The sequence below is a fragment of the Podarcis raffonei genome, chromosome W (assembly GCF_027172205.1).
Source record: "Podarcis raffonei isolate rPodRaf1 chromosome W, rPodRaf1.pri, whole genome shotgun sequence".
In the NCBI taxonomy this organism is placed as follows: domain Eukaryota; kingdom Metazoa; phylum Chordata; class Lepidosauria; order Squamata; family Lacertidae; genus Podarcis; species Podarcis raffonei.
The window spans coordinates 12,211,065-12,229,982 of record NC_070620.1 but is presented as its reverse complement, the minus strand read 5'-3'; the positions used below and the strand labels follow the sequence as shown (position 1 = coordinate 12,229,982).

General features: G+C 44.0%; 2 protein-coding genes across 2 annotated transcripts in view; both read right to left on the bottom strand.

Annotated features, from left to right (window-relative positions):
• LOC128406092 (nuclear pore complex protein Nup214-like) overlaps nucleotides 1-3,723 on the bottom strand; it is a 55,877-nt gene extending 52,154 nt beyond the window's left edge. The window contains exons 1-2 of the mRNA XM_053373134.1: nucleotides 3,688-3,723; nucleotides 1,285-1,355 (exon numbers count right to left, since the gene is read on the bottom strand). Coding sequence (XP_053229109.1) covers nucleotides 1,285-1,329 — 45 coding nt within the window. The 5' untranslated portion in view covers nucleotides 1,330-1,355; nucleotides 3,688-3,723. The remainder of the gene's footprint in view (nucleotides 1-1,284; nucleotides 1,356-3,687) is intronic.
• An 8,080-nt stretch (nucleotides 3,724-11,803) lies between these two features.
• LOC128406130 (nuclear pore complex protein Nup214-like) overlaps nucleotides 11,804-18,918 on the bottom strand; it is a 77,283-nt gene continuing 70,168 nt past the window's right edge. The window contains exons 5-7 of the mRNA XM_053373151.1: nucleotides 14,208-14,269; nucleotides 12,592-13,201; nucleotides 11,804-11,906 (exon numbers count right to left, since the gene is read on the bottom strand). Coding sequence (XP_053229126.1) covers nucleotides 11,804-11,906; nucleotides 12,592-13,201; nucleotides 14,208-14,269 — 775 coding nt within the window. The remainder of the gene's footprint in view (nucleotides 11,907-12,591; nucleotides 13,202-14,207; nucleotides 14,270-18,918) is intronic.

Sequence of the window (18,918 nt, the reverse complement as noted above, 5' to 3'; positions counted from 1 at the left end):
CAACCCGAAAATCCGCAACATGAAGCGAACGCAACTAAAGGTATGACTGTACTTATATACTGCTTTTACATACAAAAAAATTGGCGAAATGTATATAGCATGATTTTCAAAAGTTATTTGTTAAAGTGGACTACAATTAAAGGAAAAGAAAGTCACAATTATTATTTTTTAAATCACAACAGCAACAGAAGAAGATAAAACACACATACACACATGCACATAAAAACATCCCTGAAAAGTTTTGACAGCTTATTTAAAAGGGTCATTCTCTAGGACTGACTGTCCTGAAGCTGGAAACAGATTCCAGGGTTTAGGTACCACCACCAAAGAGTTACTGGTACTGCTTGGTATTATCTGCTAACCTGACCGATGAATTGGACGGGACAGCCATGAGTGTAGAAAGCAAGTATTAAGTAGACAATGTGTTCAACTTCATCTGTACCTCTGGGGAATTGCGGTGGGCTATAGACATCTGAATACTCGCAAGCTGCGAAGGACAACATATTTCCTCCCGTCTTCTAGGCTCTTCCTCCCCCATCTCTGCTAAGCACACAGGAGTCATCTTTTCTAGGGGAAAGAATCTGAATCCTGTGAGATTAGCAAAGTGGGCGGGGGGGGTAGGGAGGCGGGAAAGGAGCCAGCCAATGAGTTCCTGCAAGATGGGAGGTTGGATTTTGGGGAACAGATTTAAGATTATAAGAAAAGCCTGCTGGATCAGGCCAGCGGCCCTTCTGGTGCAGCATCCTGTTCTCACAGTGGCCACCCAGTTGCCCCAATGGGAAACCCACAAGCAGAACCTAAGCAAACGGAGCAACTCTCTCCTTCCTCGGGTTTCCAAAAACTGGTTTTCAGCAACATCACTGCTTCAAACAGTGAAGGCAGAGCACAGGCATTTTTTCATGGTCAGGTGAGCTAGGATATAAAAGCTCATGTGGTCTTTAAGGTATCCTCGACTCATATTGCTCTGCACTATATGAAGCACTTCCTTGCATGTCCCTGAATCGACCACAATGCAAATATACGGCAGGATGAACCAAGGTAGTGCCCTCCAGAATGTTGTTGGATTCCAGCTTCCAGCAGCCCCGGCCAGGATGGCCAGTGGTCAGGGATGATGGGAGGCAGGAGATGAGCAGCATCCAGAGGGCAACACATCGGCTACTCCTGATCTACGGTCTTGGAATATATAAACCCCTAAGGGGGATTACCCTGCTCTTCCCACCAGAACCAAGCACAGGGGTTTTTTTGCCCATGAAGAAGTGTGACGATAAGTTTAGGAAAGATTACCTGGCCAAAGAGGTTCCCGCTGATGTTGGTCGCTTGCCCGAACATAGGGCCTGGGCTGCTTGAGCCAAATGCTGGACATGGGAGAAAAAGAAAGAAAAGAGGGCAGGGAGAAAGAGTCAGCATTTAGACACAAGACAAATGAGGACTGCTGGACTAGAACCAAAGATATGAGTTTGAGGGGAGGAGTCAGTCTGGATGATGCCAGGAGTCCCTTCCAAGTATTGGGATCCTGTGTCTGGGGCAGAATGCATGAGAGCAAGCTTGCCAAGCCAGTCCCTTTGTCCAGGCTAGGGGTTGCCAAAGTGGGAAGCTGTTATCACTGGATCAAGTTCATCAATTTTGTTGAATTAATTAAGCTAAATATATTTGTCTTTTGAATAACTCTGCCGTTGATTAACACAGTGTTTTGAATTCCACTGTGTTGTCAGTGCCCTTGGTGAATCATGCAAATTCTGAATAATGCTTTTTATAGGGTAGGGAGCACTGGGGATGAGTTTATGGAACCAAGGGGGAAGTGGCCTGAAAGACTTTGGAAACCACTGGACTGTGCTAGCTGAGGCTGATGGGAGCTGTAGTCCAAACAGCCAGGTTAGCTGGGAGATACAATCCAAAGTGTCTAGAGGAGAACAAGACAGTGAAGGAGACCACAGAATATAGACTTGCGTGTGCAGAATGAGGAGGCCTTGCTAGAAATGCCACTGCCATGTCAAGTTTGTAGGAGGTGCATTGATGTGTGGCAGGCTATGGAACTTCCCCTCTTACGAGTTGAGTGTGGCCCCCTCCTTGTATAATTTTTCACAAAAATGTACTTCTTTGCCCAGGTCTTTTGAGAGGAAGTGGGGAGGAGAGAGGAGGACTGTGCCATAGCTCAGTGGGGTTGAGCACCTGCTTTGCATGCAGAAGGCCCCAGGTTCAATCCCCAGTCATATCTCTGGGAAGGGCTGGGAAAGACTCCCTTGCCTGAGATGTGGGAGAGCTGTTGCCAGCCCATGTGGACACCACTGATCACCTGATCAGTATATGGTAGCTTCCTACATTTATTGATGTCATCTGGACGCCCCCTATTGCGGTGCTCTTGCTGGCCTTGATTGCTATGCAAAATGGTTTTAATTGTGGGCTTAGTGATAAGCACAGCATGGCCTCAACATGTTACATTAAGCCAGGATAGGCAACGTGGTGCCCTCTGTACATGGATGAGCTTCAACTCCCATCACCTCACCTTTTCTCCAAAAAAAGCAAAAATACTGAGCAATGCTGAGGTTCTAAAATCTTGAAGGAATTAAAAAAGCCTGGATTTCCATTAAATACATCTCAAAATGGCAGCAACTGCTAAATGAGTCCCAGCCGAGGACTCAGATTTCCTTTGTGCAAGAAGGATCTGGAGCTGTGTTAATCACCTGTTCCCGTGAAAAGATAATGAAATGTTTGTATTAAAAAGAATTCCCCTGCTCACTTCAAAATGCACACCCTGCCATCAAAACTAAGGCACTTTCCTGTAATTAAGGTCCCTTTCCTGTAGGCAGGGCTCACTTATGCCTTTTAAAGATATTTTGTCCCGGTAATTAGCAGGGCGGGAGGGGGGTGTTCTTTCTTAAATGTGCATCTTGTATATTGAAACCTACTTAGTTTTCCACCTTTGGGCACTGTGATCCATGGGAAGAGCTCCTTCCGCCCCATCCCCCTGCTGTGCTTCTGGGGAGTGGAATGTCTTGATGGATCATGCCCTGGGCTTCCCCCATCACCTTTCCTGTACATTACAGGGGCCTCCAGGCAGCAACTGCATTTCCAATTCTTTTAGTGAGAAAACTAAAAATGTCCCGGATCATTGATATTTCTTCTGAAAACTTGAGGTTTTTCAAGTCACCTTTAAATTTTTGTGGGATACCATTTAAGGTGCCACAGGACACCTCATGGGAACACAGGAAGAACACCAGAAGCTGTCTTATTTGGAGTCAGATCACTGGTCTTTCAAGCTCAGTATTGTGTACGCTGACTGGCAGTGGCTCTCCGGGATTTCAGGCAGGGAGTCTTTCTCAGCCAGCCCTGGAGATGCTGCTAGAGAATGAACCTGGGACCTTTTGCATGCAAAGCAGATGTTTCACCAATGAGTCATGGACCTTTCCCTTAAAAAATAAAGCAAGAATCTAGTCCGCATGGATCTGAATGAAGGGCTGAATTGAACAGAACCATAGGATGCTGTCTTATAACTGAGCCAGGGCACTGGGTTCAACCAGCTCAGTATTGTCCACACTGAGTCTCATCGACTCTCCTGACCCAACATGGAGATTGTAGGTACTGAAGCTGAGACCTTCTGCATGCAAGGCAGTCCCTCTGCCACTGAGCTACGGCTCTTTCCTCTCCCGCTTAACCCATTACCCTTGGTCCCTGCACATGCCTTCTTACCTGAAGCTTGACAGAAACTGAATCCAGCCAAGGATGTTGGGGTGGCGGCCCCAAAAAATGGATGCCCCCTGCCTGAAGATGGAACTCTGCCCCAAAGCCAGGGTGCTGCTTTGGCCAAAGAGGCTGGTGCCTGCAGTGGCCACAGGCTGTCCAAAAGTGAAGGAGCTGGTGGTGCTTGTGCTGGATGGTGCCCCGAAGACGCTCCCACTGCTGGATGCAGGGGTAGTGGAAGAAGCCATCTGCCCAAATGCAGGAGCAGCCCCAAAGGCTGCCTGGTTGAAGGTAAGCCCACTTGATGTGCTGGCTGGCTGGCCGAAGGTGGGGGCTTGGCCAAAGGCTGGCTGAGCAAAGCCTGTGGAGGTGGTGGCACCACCAAATGCTGATATACTGAACCCGGGAGTTGCTGCCTGTGTGGTGATGGTGGAGGTGGATGGTGGCGGGGTGGCAGGAGGTTGGTTAAATGGAGAAGGTGGCGCTGCAGAGATCTGGCTGAAGATGGGGGGCATGGAAGGGGTCACTAAAGCCTCAATTGCAGGTTGGCTGAAGGCTGAGCCAGAAGAGCAGGTGGCGGGCGGCGGTGCAAACACAGAAGGGGGCGAGACATTGACTGTGAACGCAGAGGTGCCAGTGGCCGGGGCCTGGATGGACGCACTTGGGCTACAGGAAGCTGGAAGCGCTCTGGTCACTTCAGCAGGCTGAGAGGCCATGCTTGCTGAAGGCAAGGTTGCTGGAGTGTGCTGGTCCAGAGATGTTGCCACAGAGACCACCTCAGCCTTTGAATCAGTAGGAGAGGTGGCGGGAATGGCTTCTTTGGCAGGTGCTACTGTTCCCGCTGCTGCCACAGCAAGACTGATTGCATCCACCTCTTCCAACAAAGGTGTGGCCAGAGCAGGAGGATCTCAAGGAGGTTCTGGAGTATGGACCTGGGGCTGGGGCAGCAGCTGCATTGCTCCAAGCTTGCTGGCATCACTCTGAGGCAGCTTCGCAGGGCCTGGGGAGGTTCTGGCATCTTCCTCTCCTTTACCCGTTGGTGTGGTGGCCACAGCAGTTGGAGCTGAACTCAACAGACTTCCGAATGACAGAGTAGCGGTTGCCGCTGGTGCAGAAGAGGGTGTTGCCGTTGCGGCATTTGCTGACTGAACCCCAAGTGTGAAAGTTGACTTGGCACCCCCTGCAGGCACTCCAATAAGATATTTATTGAAATTTTACAGAATGAAAAAAGAAAAAAGAAAAATACAAAATAAAAATAGTTAAAAAACAATTCCATCTTTCCATCACTTATTTTTCATTTGCTTGTTTCCCAGACCTCCTCACGCCTCCCTTTTTTGTATTCCAATTCAAATAATTAGTTCAGCAAATCCTTTCCCTCTTTATTTATCCTAGTCTTTAATCTTAAAATATTATACCATTAAATTTTTAACTGTTAATCCATTTTTTCATATTCCTTATAGCGTTATAGCTAAAAACCACTTAACTTTTTATCCAATATCATTCTAACATTCATTAATTTTACAATATTTCTGTAGATAGTCTTTAAATTTCTTCCAATCTTCTTCCACCGACTCTTCTCCCTGGTCTCGGATTCTGCCGGTCATTTCTGCCAGTTGCATATAGTCCATCACCTTCATCTGCCATTCTTCCAGGGTGGGTAGATCTTGTGTCTTCCAATACTTTGCAATAAGTATTCTTGCTGCTGTCGTGGCATACATAAAGAAAGTTCTATCCTTTTTTGGCACCAATTGGCCTACGATGCCCAGGAGAAAGGCCTCTGGTTTCTTCAAGAAGGTATATTTAAATACCTTTTTCATTTCATTATATATCATCTCCCAGAAAGCCTTAATCCTTGGGCACGTCCACCAAAGGTGAAAGAATGTACCTTCAGTTTCTTTACATTTCCAACACTTATTATCGGGCAAATGATAGATTTTTGCAAGCTTGACTGGAGTCATGTACCACCTGTATATCATTTTCATAATATTCTCTCTCTTTTTTTAAAAAAGATATTTATTAAGATTTTCCACCATAATACAATAAAAAATCAAAAAAGAGAAAAAACAAAAAAAGTTTAAAAACACATAAAGTTCACAATCCTTATTTTCTATAACATATTTCCCTGACTTCCCCACACCTCTCCCTCTTGTATTCCAGTTCAGATTGTTGGTTCAACAAGGGCTTCCAGGTTAGCGCTATCGGCTAATGGCGGATTCCCTCCGAGCTCCGGAGGGAATCGTCTTCGTAGGAGTTGGGTCTTGCTGCGGCGGCGACGCGGGGACCCTTAGAAATCACAGGCGGTGAAGCCTGTGAACCTGGTGACTTGGCGGGCACCATTAACGCCCCCCCCGACCCGCGAAGGAGCCTTTTTAAAGGCTACGGAACGGGGGACGGGGTGAGTGGTGCTGAGAGTCGACTGCTTCTCCTGCGGAGTGAAGCCGCGTTGCCATGGCCGGAGAGCGCTGACTTCTTCTTGTAAATTGGACCTCAAAATAACAACCCGTGAGTAGTATGGAATTTGGATTTGCAAAGAAAAGTTTCTTTGAATTAGGCACGATCGGGGAAGGCGTAAACAGGAAGTCCGTCTCCCCGTCCTGTAAACAATCTAAAACAAGGACCTGCTAACTAAGGTCGTGAGAATTCTTTCTCTTTATTGGGCAAAATATATTAATTTCACGATTTGGCACTACAAGTAATTGTACTGGAGGATAAGAGCTAATTTTGGGAGCTGAGGTACCACCCCCCCTCAGACCCGGGAGTGATCCGCGAGAGAGCCTGTTGGAAAGGTATTGAAGATTTTGACAGCTGTCAAACTAGCTGTCAAGACGGAAAAAGGGAACTTTGTTTCTACTGCTTCTGCTGGCTATATCTGTGACAATTTGATTATATTTTGTTGAAAATAAGGAAGAACTGATACAAACTAATTTGATTTTTGGATTTGAACTGGAAGGAATACTAAGTAACCAAAATCCCTCTAGAGGGGGTTTTGGGACATTACAAGAATGCCTGAAGGAGGGAAAATTCAAGCTAAGTTGGACAGAGTTTTTGTTCTCTTGGGAAAGCTACAAGGCCAAGTTGATGTTTTGGCTACAAATGTTGCAACTCTGGACTTAACAGTAAACAAATTCATTGAATTTGATAAGGATTCGACTCAGGAAGCTTATGCAGCTGGCCAAGAAGAGAAACTTGAGAGATTTGAGAGTGAGGGGAAAGAGGTATATGTTGTTCCTGAAGAAAAGGAAGGAGGAGCTGCAATGTTGTCAAAGATAAAGGAAGGCCAGAGGCCTGACACGATGGCTACAAAGGAAAATAAGAACTTGATGATGAAAATCTGGTTTGAATTGGGAGCTGAAAAATGGAGGGATCTCCTTATGTGGAGATCTGAAGACCTAAGGATTACAAATTTGATTAAGGTGGAAGGTGGAGCTTTGGGGACATTTGGACTTGAAAGGATTAAAGAAACAAGATTCAGGCTCCACTTTTAAATATGGAGGTCTGGCTGGAGGAAACATGGACCTTATTGCACTAGAGCTTCTCCGAGATTTAGTGTTTAATACCAAGGACTACAAAAAAAACCGGCAGAGAGGAATTGAGAGAGAATTAAGAGCCTCGGACGTGAGATCTCCAGGCTGATAGTAGATGGACTGATGGACGTTTGTTGGGGATTGAAACCGGGAAAGGGGGGGGTGGAGTTTGGGAATCCAAAGGGTGTATAATTTAACCTGTTCTGTTTTTATTTTGTTTGGATATTTGTATGAAAATTGGGGAAATTGTGGAAGGGAATTTAGGCCGACTTTAGAAAAAGGTTTAAAGAATAAGCAATGATGTATAAATATGAAGTCTATAAGGCAAAATTGGGTTTTTTTAAAAAAGAATTAAATATAAAAAGGTTTAAACATAATATTCTCTCTTAAGGCATTATATGTCGTAAACTTCATACCTGTGGTCCATAACTGTTCCCAGTCAGCCATCATAATGTTATGTCCAACATCTTGAGCCCACTTAATCATAGCAGATTTCACCGTTTCATCCTGCGTATTCCATTTCAACAGCAAGTTATACATTCTTGACAAAGTCTTAGTTTTGGGATCTAACAGTTCTGTTTCCATATTTGATTTTTCCACCTGGAATCCATTTTTTTTGTCCAAATTGTATGCCTCCATTATTTGATAATAATGAAGCCAATCTCGCACTTTGTTTTTTAGTTTTTCATAACTCTGCAATTTCAGCTTGTCTCCCACTTGTTCCAAAATTTCCCAATATTTCGGCCATTTGGCCTCTATATTGAGTTTTTTCTGAGCCTTCGCTTCCATCGGTGACAACCACCTTGGGGTTTTATTTTCAAGCAAATCCTTATATCTTATCCAGACACTAAACAGTGCTTTCCTGACAATATGGTTTTTAAATACTTTATGTGCTTTGACCTTGTCATACCACAGATATGCATGCCATCCAAATACATTATTAAAACCTTCCAGATCCAAAATGTCTGTGTTTTCAAGGAGTAGCCATTCTTTCAACCAGCAGAAAGCTTCTGATTCATAATAAAGTTTAAGGTCTGGCAGGGCAAATCCACCCCTTTCCTTTGCATCTGTTAATATTTTAAATTTTATTCTGGGCTTCTTGCCCTGCCAGACAAATCTAGAAATATCTCTCTGCCACTTCTTGAAACAATCCATTTTGTCCAAAATTTGCAATGTTTGAAACAAAAATAACATTCTTGGCAATACATTCATCTTTATAGCAGCAATACGGCCTAACAATGAAAGCTTCAAATTTGACCAGATTTCTAAATCTTTTTTCACTTCCGTCCAGCATTTTTCATAATTGTCTTTAAATAAATTCCCATTTTTAGCTGTCATGTTAATCCCCAGGTATTTCACTTTCTTAACCACTGTTAAACCTGTCACATTCTGAAACCTCTCTCTTTCAATCGCTGTTAAATTTTTCTCTAAAACCTTTGCTTTTAGTTTATTCAATTTAAATCCTGCAACCTGGCCAAAATCTTGAATCAGTTCCAAAACTCTTTTGGTACTAGATTCTGGCTCCTGTAATGTCAGTACTAGATCGTCTGCAAATGCTCTCAGTTTATACTGTTTAGCTCCGACTTGTACACCTTTAACCAACTGGTCCCTTCTAATCATATTCAGCAAAACCTCCAGGACTGATATAAAAAGCAATGGAGAAATTGGGCAACCTTGTCGTGTTCCTTTTTCTATCTTAAATTCCTCCGTAACCTCATTATTAACAATTAACTTAGCCTTTTGCTCAGAGTAAATTGCACTTATACCATTTCCAAATCCTTCTCTCACCCCATCACCTGAAGGTTCTTCTTCATAAAGCTCCAAGAAATGTTGTCAAAGGCTTTCTCCGTGTCCACAAATATCAAAACTGCCTTAGTATTAATATTCACTTCAAGCTTTTCCAAGATGTTAATTATATTCCTCAAATTGTCAGACAAATGTCTACCCCGAAAGAAAGCCTGCTTGGTCTTTATGAATCTCTTCCATCAACACTTTTTTTAATCTCTTGGCCAAAATATCTGCAAAAATTTTGTAATCCACATTGAGTAATGATATGGGGCCGTAGTTCTTAAGCTGAGTTTTTTCAGTTTCTGTTTTCGGTATAAGTGTAATGTACGCTTCTTTCCACGACTCTGGTGCCTTTTTCCCTTCCAATATTTCATTACAGACTTCCTTTAAAGGTTGTACTAACCATTCTTTTAAGGTTCTGTAATATCTTGAAGTCAGTCCATCTGGTCCTGGAGATTTGCTTAATTGCATGTTCTGAATGGCACCTTCTATTTCCTGTTCAGATATTTTGTAATTCAACATTAATTTATTTTCTTGAGAAATTTTTTGTAATCCATTTATCTTCAAAAATCGATCTATATCAGCTTCTTTCTGTGGCCCTTGTGTGTATAATTGTTTAAAGTACCTCTGGAAACAATTTTTAATCTCGGCTGGGTTCTGTATGTTCTTTCCTTCCACTTCTAAATTTGTAATAGTATTTAATTTTTGTCTTTTTTTCATTTGCCAAGCCAACAATTTCCCACATTTGTTAGCTGATTCAAATGTCTTTTGTCTCATTTGTTTAATTTTCCATTCTGTTTCTTGATTCATCATTTTCATATATTGTACTTGATATAACTTTATTTCTCTCAGGATCTCTTGCGACTTTGGTTTTGCTCTCAATTTCTTCTCACTTTCTTTTATTTTCTCCAAAATTTTGTCTTTCTTCTCATTTAGACTTCTCTTCTTTATTGCATTCTGTTGTATCAAGAACCCTCTCATAACGGCTTTGCTTGCCTCCCAGATAACTCTTTTTTCAACATTGGTGTTCATATTTATCTCAAAATAGTCTCTGATAGTTTTTTGGGCCTTCTTAATCACGTTTTCATCTCTAAATAAGGTGTCATTCATCCTCCATCTAAAAGAGCCAGTTGATATTAGTTTCATCTCCATCTTCACAGCATTATGGTCGGAGCAAGTTCTTGGACAAATTTCCGCCTTCTTTATCTTTGGTGCCATTCCTCTAGTTACCCATATTTGGTCAATTCTGGTCCATGTGATTTTGGCTTCAGAAAAGAAAGTTCCCTCTGTACCCAAGGGATTCTTTGTTCTCCAGATATCAACTAAGTCCAGATTGTCCGTCATCTCAAAAAAAGTTTTCGGTAGTCTACCATCCTTGGTGACTACCTGTCTTTGTGCCTTATCCATATTTGTAGATACCACTCCGTTCATATCTCCCATCAAAATCAAGTTATAATCCATGTAGTCCATTAAGGTCTCATGCAACTTTTTAAAGAATTCAGATTTCCCCTCATTCGGTGCATAAACTCCTACTATCAAGAATTTCTCTCCTTGAATTTGAATTTCAATTGCCACAAATCTTCCTTGGTCATCTTTAAAAATAAATTTCGGTGATAATCTCTCCTTTGCGTAGATCACTACTCCTCTTTTTTTAACTTTGTCAGATGAAATAAACTCCTGTCCCAATCTTTTGTTAATCAATACTTTTCTATGTAGCCTTATCACATGTGTTTCCTGTAGGCAAATCAAGTCCAATTGTTCCTTTTTCAGTAAGTGAAAGACATTTTTCCTTTTCCAGGGGGAGTTTAGACCGTTACAATTCCAACTTAGTAGTTGCAGAGCCATAATGTAGTTACTTTATTTCCCTCCAACTGCGCCAAGTGCTTGTTCTTGTTCTGTCAGTGGTGTCACTTTCTCTGAACCATGCAAACCAAAAGATAAGTTTGCTATGTCTAAGATTCCTCTTTCCAGTGCTCTTGGCTCTTCTCCAGATTCCGCTTCTTTCTGTAAGTCTTCTCCGTGATCTTTCAAAAATCTATCTTTGTCGTCAGGTGATCTTATTTTTATCTTTCTCCCTTTGTATTTAAAAGACAGGCCTTGAGGGAATTCCCACCTAAATATGATTCTGTTACTTCTCAGCAAAGCGACCAGGTCTCCGTAGTTAAACCTGAGATCCAAAAGATGTTTCGGAATGTCCTTAATTATCTCCACACTTGACTGATGAATTTCCAAGGTCTTTCGGAAATGCAGATTCAAGATTCTGTCTCTCTCCTCTTTTGTTTGAAGGGTGATAAGGCAGTCTCTCACCTTGTTCTTCTTTCCTCCTCTTCCAAGCCTGAATGCACTCACTATCTTAAATTCTTCCTTCCCCAAGTCTAGCTGCCAGAAGTCTGCAAATTCCTTCGTAAGAAAGTCAGTCAAGTTATCTTTCTCAAGTTCAGGTACAGCCCTGATCCTCAAATTCGTTTGTTTCTCCTTCAATTCAATCATAGAAAACATCAACCTGTAATCGTCAAGTTGCCTCTGTATCGGTGGTATCTTCTCTTCAGTGGCAGTTGCTATTTCCTTTGCTCCTTCAGCTGTCTTTCAAGTCTGGGTGGATTCCTGAAGCAGTTTCTCAATAGTCTCTGTGTTAGTATTCACCTTCTGTCCCAAGTTATTTATGCTTGTAGTGTTTTGGTCAATTTTAACTGATGCTTCAGCTACTTGTTTGTTTGTTTGTTTCAGCTACCTGTTTGTTTGTTTCAGCTACTTGTTTGGTTAAATTTTCCAAAGATTCATTAATTCTCCCTAGTGCCAGAGCTAAAACATCCTCAGACGACATTCCTTTTGGCTTCGCTTGTACAGGTGCGGCCCCTGATGGTCCAGGTGTTCCAGAAGAGCCAGATGCTGATGCTCTTCTCTGTAGCCCAATATCTGTAAGAAAAGATTTACCAGACCTCGTTGGTTTCTCTTGAAGCAACTCTGACTTTTCTTTTCCATCTGCCATAACACTCTAGATTAAGTCCAAGGTCAGTCCCACAGCTAGGATTTGTTATGAAGTGGAAAATTCCCCTGGCCCAGTTGTTTTTGTAACAATATCCAACTTCCTCTAGGGGGACACAGTAACAGTCAATCTTGTAACTTTTTTTAAAAAATAACCTTTTTAAGTCCCCCAATTCACCAAAAAACGACAGTTTCAATTCCAGTTACTTTAAAGTTACTTTAAAACCAGGAGAAGTCAGCCAGAAACACTGTATCTCTTTTGCAAAGTTAGCTGTCAAAAGCACTCTATTTACCAATAGCGCCTTTCACAATACGGCATTCTCATTGTCTAAAGGCAGTCCGTTCCCAGGGTCTAAGCGGTGGATTTTAGCTTCCTTTCCTCTCTTTTTTGCAGGAAAATACAGTTCAAACCTTTTCCCCTCCTCTCTTGCAATCCGGAGGGGAAATCTCCTGTTTGACGCTAGGATTTGAGTCCTTTTAAAGACGTCTTTCACAGTTTTAGCTTACAGCTGTGGTGGCCACAGCAGTTGGAGCTGAACTCAACAGACTTCCGAATGACAGAGTAGCAGTTGCCGCTGGTGCAGAAGAGGGTGTTGCCATTGCGGCATTTGCTGACTGAACCCCAAGTGTGAAAGTTGACTTGGCACCCCCTGCAGGCACTCCAAGGCCAAGGAAAGCAGGAGACCCTGTGTTGACCAATTGGACATTGCTGAAGATGGTGCTAGCAGACGTTGATGTTAAGCTGGTTGTTATCACAGAGGCAGCCGCCTCTGTTGGTTTGCTGGCCTGCAAAGAGCTTCCAAGAGTAAACCCAGAAGGTATTGTACTCGCTTTTGCTGGCTGTCCACCTGTGGCATTAACAGGTGGAGGTTTGGTAGTGGCAGCCTTGGAATTCTCATTGGCTTGACCGACTCTTAACCCAGAGAAGCTCCCAAGGGTCTCCCCAGCAGCGGTGCCCTGGAAGAGGTGATCTCCTTGTTTCAATGGAAGCCCTTCCAGTTTCCCAGAGGTTGAGAAAGGGACGGAGGCCACAGGGGCTGAGGTCACCTGGCTGTTTGCCAGGCTTGGATCTCCTGAGCCACTGCTTGTCATGGGGACTCCCAGAAGACTGGATGGTTTTGCGGACCCAAAAGTGAAGGAGCTCTCCAGAGGGGTTCCAAATTTAACGTTCCCGCCAAAGGGAAAGGCATCAGGCTGGCTTAGCTGTTTTGGAGGAGAAGGTATTGCTGCCAAGGTACAAGAAAAAGACACAAAGTAAACAAATTTCAAAGGTAAGGTTCACTGATCACTACCACCCAGCTCCAAAGCAGCATAAACCCTGGAATTCATATCTCAGAGGTAGATAATCTGTTTTGCCTGCAGAAGGTCCCAGGTTCAATCCCAATCAGCATCACCAGGCAGGGCTGGGAGAAACTCTGCCTCAATCACTGGAGAGTCACTGCCAGTCAGTGCAGACAATACCATGCTAGGTGGACCCTAACAGCTCACCTCAATCAAAGGTAGCTTCCTATGTCTCTCTGCTTAGTTTGTTGAGTTGTGTGTTGTTTGGTTTAACCTCCAAAACCTTTTCCCCTTCCTCTTCCAGACCATCAGTTCCACAGTCTGTTACATAAACCACCTACCAACTTCTGACAAACTGCAGCTATAGATCAAGTCAACCAGGTATTCCCAATCTCTTGAAACATTTGCTTCTGTTTACTCCTTTCCTGAAGACAGGAGTGCCTGGCGTGCTCTGGTCCATGGGGTCACAAAGAGTCGGACACGACTAAACGACTAAACGACATTCCTTTCCTACTGCATATATCCAGGGAGGTTTATGTTTAGTGGCAGAGCTTAGTGGTAGAGCATATTCTTTGCATGCAGAAGAGCCTAGGTTCAACATCCAGCATACCCAGTTAAGAAAAAGGCCATCAGGCAGCAGACTACAGGAAAGGGCCCTGAAGAGCTTCTTCTTCTCAAGAATTAACAAGACTGGATTAAATGAGGAATGATGGAAGCTTTGGCCCTCCAGATGCTGTTGAGCTTTATCATCCCTGACTGCTATGGACATGCTTGCTGGGCCTGATGGGATTTGTGGTTCAGCAACATCTGGAGGGCTAAAGGTTCCTTATCCCTGGATTAGAGAGGGAAGGAGATGTGGCTGTACCAGCAGGACTAGAGAAGTTGTTTTTTTCCAGCCTGAGGACCACGTTCTCTTCAAAATGCACACCCCATTTTAAAACAAAAACTCACCTTCTACTGGAGGGACAGATGTTGCAAGATTGGAGAGGATTGCATCAAGGTTAACTTCAGGACTAGAAGACAAAACAAAAACATTAATGTACAATATTTGGCCTTTTCGAAAATTGAATCAGAAGGTTTGCGGGGGGCGGGGAGGGAAGAAGGTACACGTGTATACACTACATATTTGTTCCAGTTAAACATCATGGCTCTCACTAATGGGAAGTATAGTTTGGTAGGATGCCAAGAGTTCGCTACCTACCTGCACTATGGATTGTCTATTAACACTGTGTTGCTTTTTTTTTTTTGTGGCTCTATATGCCACCCAAGTATGCGTCAGTGAGTGGCCAAACAGATCTAGTCATCATAATAATTTCTTAAAAAGAGAATCCTGTTTAACAGCTGTGCCACCTTTCTCTCCATTTATTTTCAGGTTTTCATTACACAGGCTTTTCCCTAAAAGCAATGAGATAATGAGCTATTCTACCTGAACTGCATGACAAGATGAAAGTGTTCGCTGAACGACCCCTCCATATATAAATTAAACATGTGCATGGTTACTTAATTTGCACAACACATGCACAGTGCAGAATTTCAGCTTCTCCTAATTCACACATTGGGGAGCCTGGGTTCCTAATCCCCCGTGACCCCTTCCCATCTGAATCAGGCGTGGGAGAGGATTTTTGCTGAACTATATTCTGATCATCCCTGGCTATTGGCCATGCTGGCTGCAAAAGCTGGTGGGAATTGTAGTTCAGCAACCACAACCCTGATCTAAATGGTTGTTCCCCAGGTCTGATTATAATGTGATGGAATGAGAACTGCCTACCCCATGGCGACCTTCTCCATGTGACTGCTTATGCAACTGAAGCCTCCAGATGGCAAAAGGACGATTTAGTCACCTCCATGAGTACAGATTACAGGCTTTCCCTCCCAAGCCATAAAAGCTACATTATGGCTAACTGTGCCACTGCATCTTTTCCAGCTTCCATGCTCTCATTCAGCCCCTCCATGCGTGCATTTCAGTTTTTGTGCCTGGATCTGCATGAAGGCTTTTGATTTTATATTTTATTTTACATATCCAGTGCTGCAGGTTGCAGGGGAGGCTAGCCTGGGCAAATGAGGCACTGCCCTACTGACTTCAGTCAGCCCCCACCTGTGTTCTGTTATTGTTGTTTATTGTTTGTAAGCCACTTTGGGATTCATCTGAATGGAAAGCGACATAGAAATACAATAAATCAAATCAATTCAAATCAGTGTTGCCCCTTGCAGAACTCAGCTAGGAGGACTTAGCCGGCTCTGCCTGTCATTGGCTCTGCTGCCGCCTACTGTTGGGGGCTCCTGACCTCCCAAACCCACCAGTCTCAACGCACACCAGTGGCTACTGGCAGGTTGACCAATACACTGTGAGACATGCAATTTCTGTCCTAGCGAAAGGACTATCGTTAGGGCTAGTGCCAATATGGAGAAATCGGCTTACAAATATGGCCAAGAATTCTGGTGGTGGCTGGTAATGAGATAGCATTTCGTGTGTTTGTGGGGGTTTTTTTTGTTTTTTTGTTTTTGTTCTTCTGAACCCTTGTCAACAAGAGCCAAGGGCAGCCAAACCAAGATAGAAGGCAGGTTGTTGTACCTATCGGAATTCAAGCCACCAGATGCAGTCCCAGCTCTTAGTCCAGAGGAATTTGGCCACCCTCCAGGTGCCCGGCTTGAACCCTTATTGACCTCCCCTGCCAGCGACTCCCGGCAGGATCAAGGGAGGTCTCCCTCGGCGATTCTTCCCAACGTGAAAGAAGAACACACCATTCCTCCCCCTCCTCCATTCCCAGGGGGGGGGGGAAGAGACAGACAGAAATATATTTACATGTCTTTATTCCTGTCTTTCAGCAGTACAGAGAAACACGTCTGTACACTCTGATTCCAACTGCAGAGAGAGAATAACTCCACCCATGTACTTCCAGTACAGGGTCATGTGTCACTCTGAGCTAACATCCGGCTCTCAGAGCTCTGAACAGACTGTCCCTCGTTCCCACGGTACAATCCAATAACATCCACATCCTGTTTAGCATTCCAGCCACCTGGTGCTTGCTTCTGCATTGCTCCTTTTTCGTAACATCCTCCCCCAAAAGAATCAATGCGTGTTGCGGTAAACAAAACGTGATCCAGAGAAGAAAACAAACAGTTGTTATACACATAACACTCCCCTGTTGTTTCAGTTCCACCCTTGGAACTCCCCGCCACTGGTTTCCCCAGTGTACCTCTCTGGTTGTCTGGTTTCCAAGGAATGATTGCATCTGCATTACCTTGGCTAGTAACTCTCTGTTGTGTCTTTGTCTCTGACTTAGACACAGCTCCAACCTGTCCTCGGTTGTTTACAACAGCAACACATGCAACAGCTAAGTTAGCAAACTCTTTTGAGTACCTCTTGGGTGGTTGACCCTTTGTAACTCTCTCAGACCTACGTATGAGGTGCTGATCCTCTCTGCTCACTGGTCCAGTCTCAGGACTCTTTGGAGAACTAGTTCCAATGGTAAACAGTGGTTCATCCTTCAGTTGTGAAGGCCTATCTATTGTGTGAGACTTCCTCTCAATGACTGTGACAACTGAGCTCTCCGAGCTATCAGTGTCATCACTTTCATTACAGCTGTAATCAGTAAAATCATCATCATCTGAATCGTCCTCAGTGGGAAATGTGTGTACTATCACTCTCTCCTGTTCAGGAGCACTCTCTAGAAATTTTGTGAGAATCACCTGACCAGATTCAGACAAAATTACTCTGTAGAGACCCTTTTCATACCCCACAAAAATGCCTCTGGCATTCTTTACTCCACCTGGAGCTTCTGTTCTCACATGAGACCCAAAAACCTTGAAATGGGCAACAGAAGGTTTTCTGTGGAACAGTTTCTCAAAAGGAGAACTTCCCAACTCTTTTGAAACCTTTCTCATTTTCGTATAACAGAACGACATTAGAGACTCGGCCCAGTACTCATGTGGCAGATGTGAACTTAGCAATTGCGCTTCCATCCCCTTTTGCAATTCTTTGTTCACCCGTACACAGACACCCCTGTTCCACGCTTCCGCTGAAACAGCAATCTTGTGTCTGATCCCCTTCTTCTGCAGGAACCTTTGGAAATCCTGTAAAAGAAAAATCTGCTTCTCATCTGTGAATAGACAATCAATGTTAGCATTATGCATACTCTTAACTTTGTCACAAAACTCCTGAAACCTCTCCAAGGCTTCCTGTGGCTTTCTCAACACATAAACCCAGACATAGTTAGAGAAATGATCCACACACACAAGATAAAATCTTGCATTGCCTCTAGATGGTTCTAGAGGACCAATCACATCAGCATACACCCGCTGAAATGCTCTGTTGACTCCAGTCTTCTTCTTGCTCACACCTGCAAGAGAAACTAGGTTAGACACAGATGAATTACATTCCATGTAATCACTTTGTGCAAAAGTCAACAAATATAGTCCATCCTTCTCTCTGGCCGAAAGAAATAACTCTCCATCTTTGTAGATCTTGCAGCTCTCAGCATCGTAGCACAATCGCAGTCCTTTCTTTGCAATCTGCGAAACACTCAGCAGATTGAACTTCAATTCAGGAACCAAGTAAACATTGTTTACAGTTAAGTTCAGACTCTTAAGATAGACAGTCCCTACGCCGGCCGCTTCCAGCTCCTGACCGTTGGCCTGTGTCACAGTGAAGCTTTGCTTCTTAAACGTTGAAAAGAGTCCTCTGTGTGGGGACATATGAAAAGTACATCCAGTGTCAATTACAAACGCGTTCCCAACATCTGGCGTGGTTCCTTTCGCCATCAAAGCCTTTGCAGGTCTCACCGAAGTCTTGGTATGACCTTTGCCTGACGCCTCAGGCTTTACTGAGCGGCCCTTCGCTCCTTTTGGCTGACGTGGCTTCTTACAGTTCCGCTGAAGATGCCCAGCCTGTCCACAATTGTAACATCGGACAACGTTCAAAGCTACAGCCTCCTTTCCAGTAGCTTCATCGGTGGGGGAATTAGAACTCCGTTCCTCCCTCCCCCTGTGCTTTACTTCCAGTGCAGCATGCCAGCTGTGTTCATCTAGAACCACGGCATTCAGGGGAGGTGGACACGTTAACGCTCCCCCCTCCTTGGCATCCATGCTGAATCCAAGGGTCAGCTTTACACTCAATCCCAAGCCAGCTTTCACTTTCACGCCAGTAAACTCCAAAAGTCTCTCGGCTGTTTACTGCTTTTTACAGGCAGGCAAACTTTTTGCTGTTTTTCTGCTTTCTCAGGCAGGCAATCTGCACGCTGTTTTCCACAGCTGCAAAAGGTAGTCAAAACATTCTTTGACGTCTCACTCTCTTTCTGAGCCAATCCCATTTGTCAGTAACTTTCTAAGCCCTGATGGTCGTTGCCCAGCAACCTTCCCCGGGACGGGAATCCTTATCTTACCACAGGAATTCCTGGTATGCAAGCTTGCTCTCAGAGCTTGTTTTTCAAACGCAGCTCGTGAACCAGAAAATAAATCTTTCTGCGTTCATTCTCTCTTGCCCGAAATGCAGCATACCTTTTTGGGGCTCCGTTGCCTTGAAACACACTCCTCTCGGTGTCCAGCTGTCTGTTCAGCTTTTGGCTGCAGGCAGACGCTTTGTTTCATCTCCTTAGGTGCAGAGGATGGCAACGATTCATCGACCTCTCACCTCTCATGCAGATTCTCATAGATCAGATATCCA